Source organism: Chaetura pelagica, unplaced genomic scaffold (genome assembly GCF_000747805.2).
Source record: "Chaetura pelagica isolate M959 unplaced genomic scaffold, ChaPel_1.0 scaffold40, whole genome shotgun sequence".
NCBI lineage: Eukaryota > Metazoa > Chordata > Aves > Apodiformes > Apodidae > Chaetura > Chaetura pelagica.
In genome coordinates, this window is record NW_009952160.1 from 255,075 (window position 1) to 260,082 (window position 5,008).

General features: G+C 42.1%; 1 protein-coding gene across 1 annotated transcript; it reads right to left on the reverse strand.

Annotated features, from left to right (window-relative positions):
* Positions 1-289: 289 nt before the first annotated feature.
* CTSL (cathepsin L) lies at positions 290-5,005 on the reverse strand (the record flags this gene model as incomplete). The annotated part of the gene is made up of 7 exons (XM_010007219.1): positions 290-703; positions 1,490-1,607; positions 1,950-2,118; positions 3,651-3,875; positions 4,237-4,392; positions 4,471-4,593; positions 4,925-5,005. Coding segments are annotated over 7 exons (972 nt in total), but the record flags the coding sequence as incomplete, so codon positions are not given.
* Between the last annotated feature and the right edge of the window lie 3 nt (positions 5,006-5,008).

Below are 5,008 nucleotides of genomic sequence, written 5' to 3' on the forward strand. Positions count from 1 at the left end.
AAAATTCACTTAAGTGATATTCTGGAGAACAAGTATCTTCAAAGAAGAAGTGTTAGAATTTCAGTTACTTCTGCTTTGGCTGGAACAGGCTTTTTTCTACTTCCAGTTTTAAATAAGCTGTGTCACAAATACTGCACTTGATTTTATAACAGCAGTTAATCATTCCTAGACAGGGTTTCATTTTAGTAACTGTAAAATGAGGCATGTGTATAGTGTTGAGTTAGTCATATGATTCAGGACACCTATTTGATAGAAAACCCAAGTGGAAAAAACAGACCAAAAAGCCAAATCTGTACACACTGAAATTTAAGTGTTTATTGAAAAAGTAAACCCTTGGGCATACTGCAATTTAAAAAAAGAAAAGAAAAAATAAAAAGAATCTACTAGATCAAGCAGTCAAAAACCAGCAATATTACAAGCTGTTTACATACCAACATTTACATTAATTTAAAATAAGTGGCACATGACCAACATGTAAAACACACTTCACAAGTTTTTAAAAAATCAAGTTGACTGTTGAAGAATAGAAGTCTACCATGTGTGAACATGGTTTGGTCATTCAGTTTAAATCCCCATCTTGCACTGAAATGTTCAGTCTTCAAATTATACAAGTGGATAGCTAGCAGCTGTTGCTATTCCACAGTGGTTCTTTCTGTCCTTGGCCATGTAGATATATCCTTTGTCACCCCACTTCTCACCCCAGCTGAAAATAGAAGCAAAGAGTTTGTTTTCATATTCAGAAGAAACTTCCCCCTAGTAAGTGCTTTAAATTTAAAACTGCCACCTTGCACATTTGTGGATAAAAATCAAGACAGCTGCAGCCAAACTTAAGTCAGCAGCTAAAGGCATGCTACAGAGAGGGCACAAGCCCACAGAAACAAAGGGTGCAGCCATCCTCTCACTAGGTGGAGGCCTTGGTTGTGCAGTCCTAGATTACAGGTTGTTGAAACTCAAGACACTGCTCCTAGCCAACTTCAAGAGAAGACCAAGACCACAAGCAGCATTTGAGGGTGGTGCCCCAGTAATGCTGAGAACATGAGACAAGATCATGTGATGTGCCCTTCAGCATGATCATACTGTTTTCCATTCAAACTAGGAGCCAACTCCATTTTTAAAATTCAAGTGTTACCCTATTTCACACAAGTGAGCAGCACTCTGCTTCTAGAAAACATCCATTACACCCACACAACCTGGCTTCCTTCTGCTCCCCTCTGCTCCATCACTTTGACATCTACTAGCTTAATGTGGTATGTCAGTACTGAGCTCCCTTGGATTAGTGAAAAAGAGCCTGTCATTTTGTGGCTACGTTATTAGGCTGCAAGCAGCCTGAGTCAAGTTTAACTTTTGTCATACAGTACAACATGACAAGTCTCCAGATTTTCCACGTGCAAGTTTTTATTATTGTTGTCTCCCTATACCACACTCCAAGTGACGAACTACCTTCCCTTCTCCCCCACCCCTCAAAGGGTACAAGGCACAGAGAGCTTACCTGTTCTTAACAATCCAGTATTTCTTCCCATCAACATCTTCCCCTTCAAAGCCATAACCTACAACCAGAACACCATGGTCCAGGTCTTCACTGCTGCACTCAGGCTCATAGTAGATACCTGCCAAGGCACAAGTTCACACGTGAACAGGGTAATCACAAACCATTCTACCTCTCCATAAGGGTTGTTTTAAACTATATGTTGCACAGCTTCTTGGGAGTTGGACAAAGGAGTCATAAGTTAAGCGTACCATGGCAGAAACTGAGGGACAAGTATACGCATGCAAGAGAAGCACGAAGTACAGAGAACCCAGATAAGAATTAAAGACTCCTGATTATGTCCTGTGTCACAAGATCATAGCTGTTTGTTGCTTGTTGAGTTTTTCTTCCTATTAAACTGAAGGGTACTGAATGCTGGGTACTCAAAGGAGTTCTCAGAATGCAAGTGATAACAAGTTCCCACCTGACTGATAGAACTGGAATGAAGAGTGGCCTGCATCAATGGCAACAGACACTGGACCAACAGCCGCTACTGCTTTCATGAGAGCTCTTTCATGTCCTTGAGGGATGTCAACAAAGCCAGTGTCATTAGCGGCATTGTATTCTGCCTTGTAGCGACAGTCTTCATCATCCTAAATTAAGAAAGCCCTAGTTATTACATACTTCTCCACTTAACACACAGGTAAGCACAGGAACTACCAGACATTGTGACTTTGCTGCATTGAAAACAAGGGACTGGAAAGGATTCAATTCCTTCAGCAGTGCTTTCAAAGGAAAAAAGCAGAGGGAGAACACAGAAGCTAAGGTACAGAAAAAGCAAATGACATTGGGGCCCACAAGAAAAGCTTCACTGGGAAGCTAAGTACTACCACACCCTGGAACCCTGCCTTTTGGTGGCCAGGACAAATCTCTTCTCTGAATGCATTAATGGGTGATGGAAGAGAGCCAAGTATTCATTAATTGCAAAGCAACTCAGAAACTGCTCATCGAGCAAGCACTTAAAATCCACAATTTTAGCCTGTCATAGTTTGAAAGCCTGTGCAGAATGATTTGGAAGTTAAATCATTTGTATTATATCACCTTACATACAGCTTTTACATATTTTCATATATATATTCACATTTTGTACTTTTTCAGTTTGTGCTTTTTTGTCATTTTTTTGTTTGTTTAACACAATGCAGCCTACACTATTCTGAATGCCACAGACCCTTATGTCAGGAGAGGAGCCTAGTTTGGAAGTCAGGCCATGTGAAGTCAAAGTAGTTGAAGTAAACACATCCTTCACAGTCCACACATAACCCATGTGACAAGATTAGTTGCCTCCTCCAACTAAAGGAACACAGTACACTTCAATTGCTTACTTTTTGTACTCAGCAATTTAGGCACTTCCTATAACCCACCGGGATATCTGGAAAAGCAGATATGGAAAAAACTGAGATTCCTGTTCACCTGTGTCCCTGTAGTCTAAATCCAAAGGTTTTTATGCTGCACATAACAAATGTAATTGCTGCTGCCCATCCAATCAACACAAAGTAAGCTGCAAGGAAAGATATTCTACAGTAAGCAGAACTTCAAGTGGTGAAAAGCCCAAACTATGGGCTTTCAAGTGATACCACAATTTACAGCTACTCTTTTGTCCTCTTATGTTTGCTTAACTTTTGGTAGATCACTAGAGGTATTTTAGAATACTGCCCATTATCTACATTTATGCACATTTAGCCCAGAAGCAGAGCTTCAGAGGTTGTCAACAACCATCATTAAAAACAAATCAGACCAGCTACAGGAATTAGGTGGTCCATGGGTAGCAACCCCATAATAGCTCAGTTATGGGAAGCTGAATTGCAGCCCTGTGATTAAGCAGCACTGTTGTGTCAACTGAGATAAGGCATGACATCTGGTAGGAGGGCAGCAATGATGGGGAAGAACAACAACATTTGCCCTAGTTTTTCTGATTGGTCTGGTAAGACTTTGACCTCAAAGACCAGTGCAGTGTGCGATTCCCACTGGGGCTAGCAGTCATTCTGGTTTTTTTTAGTGAAAAATGCAACAGGAATAACAGATGTACTGATTTTTACTGAAGCATTTTCCTTTCTAGGTATGAATTTCCCAACAGTTTGTCGGCACAGAAGACACACCACCTGCAATACAAGTTATTACAACTTACCTTTGCAGTGTATGGGTAAGATTCCTCTGAATCAATTCCCCCATTATCCTGCACATACTGGAAAGCCTGGTCCATGAGACCACCATTGCAGCCTTGATTTCCTTCAGGACGAGAGCAGTCCACAAGATTCTGTTCACTTAGTGAAACAAGTCTGCCAGTTTTTTTGAAGTGCTGCCCTTCAAGAGCTCCTGTTGTACTGAAAGCCCAGCAAGAACCACATTGACCCTGAAGCAAGAAATGAAATCACAAGTTACAAATCCAGACAGATTAGGCAATTGCAGTTCCTTTACCACTGATCTAAACATGAAAAACACAAAAGCCACAAGACCAACTTCAGTTTCACGCACCTAGCACCTAAAAATGAAGATGCTAGAGTCTTTTCAGTTCTTAAGGCATTTAATACCAAACTCCCAAAAAAATACTAAGTGGGATACAGTAATTCTATCAAAGTAGCACTTCATTTGCTCAACTTGCAATAGGCTTAAAGAAGTCCACAGTATTTTCTCTGTGGAAGTGTAGGTAGCTTTCAGGAAACTGGACCTGTAACAAGTAAAAAAAACAACAACAGTCTACCATCACAGAATACCTGGTCTTTAACTGGAGTCACATATCCCTTCTCTCTCCAGTCTACTGATCGTGGTGCTTCCAGGAAGCTGGGCTCAAGAAACTGTGATCCTCTGTACTTTCTTTCTGACTTCTTGTGTGCATACCCATTCATCAGCTGTCTGAACTCCTCAGTTGTCTGAAGAAAATTCAAGACATGCAGTCACCATCTATTACACACCACTCTTTAGAACTGTTTTTATGCCTCTATACATACCATGTCACCAAACTGGTTCATTCCCAATTTGTAGCTGTGTTTTCCTAAGGTATGATCCAGATTATGGAGTTCAATCATTTTCAGATTCTTCTCCCACACGACTCTCCTCCAGCTCTCCTCTCTCTGAGGGGCCAGAAAACAACACACTTCAAGGAGACAGTCCAAACAACGCTCAATGGCACGATAACAAGCCTTGCTATGGCCTGCATACTTGGGCGAACGTAGACTACTGAAATACTAAGTTGAACTATTTCAGAGTTGGCCTTTTTATTATTCCCGAGCCAAAAGCAGAGTACATTACAGCCGAGTCGCTGCACAAACACGCCAAAGGGACCTACAGAGAGGGGAATTATCCTCCGCCAGCGCAGACCACAGTTACAATCCGGCAGACGTGACTCAGCTGGCAGGGCCCAGCCGAGCTCGCTGCGAGCAGCGCGAACCCCCGGGCGCTCACCTCATGGTAGTCCTTGCTGTGCCACGACTTCCAGAGCTGCCAGTGCTCGTCTAGATCGGGGTCCGCCCTGGGAGCGCCGAGGGC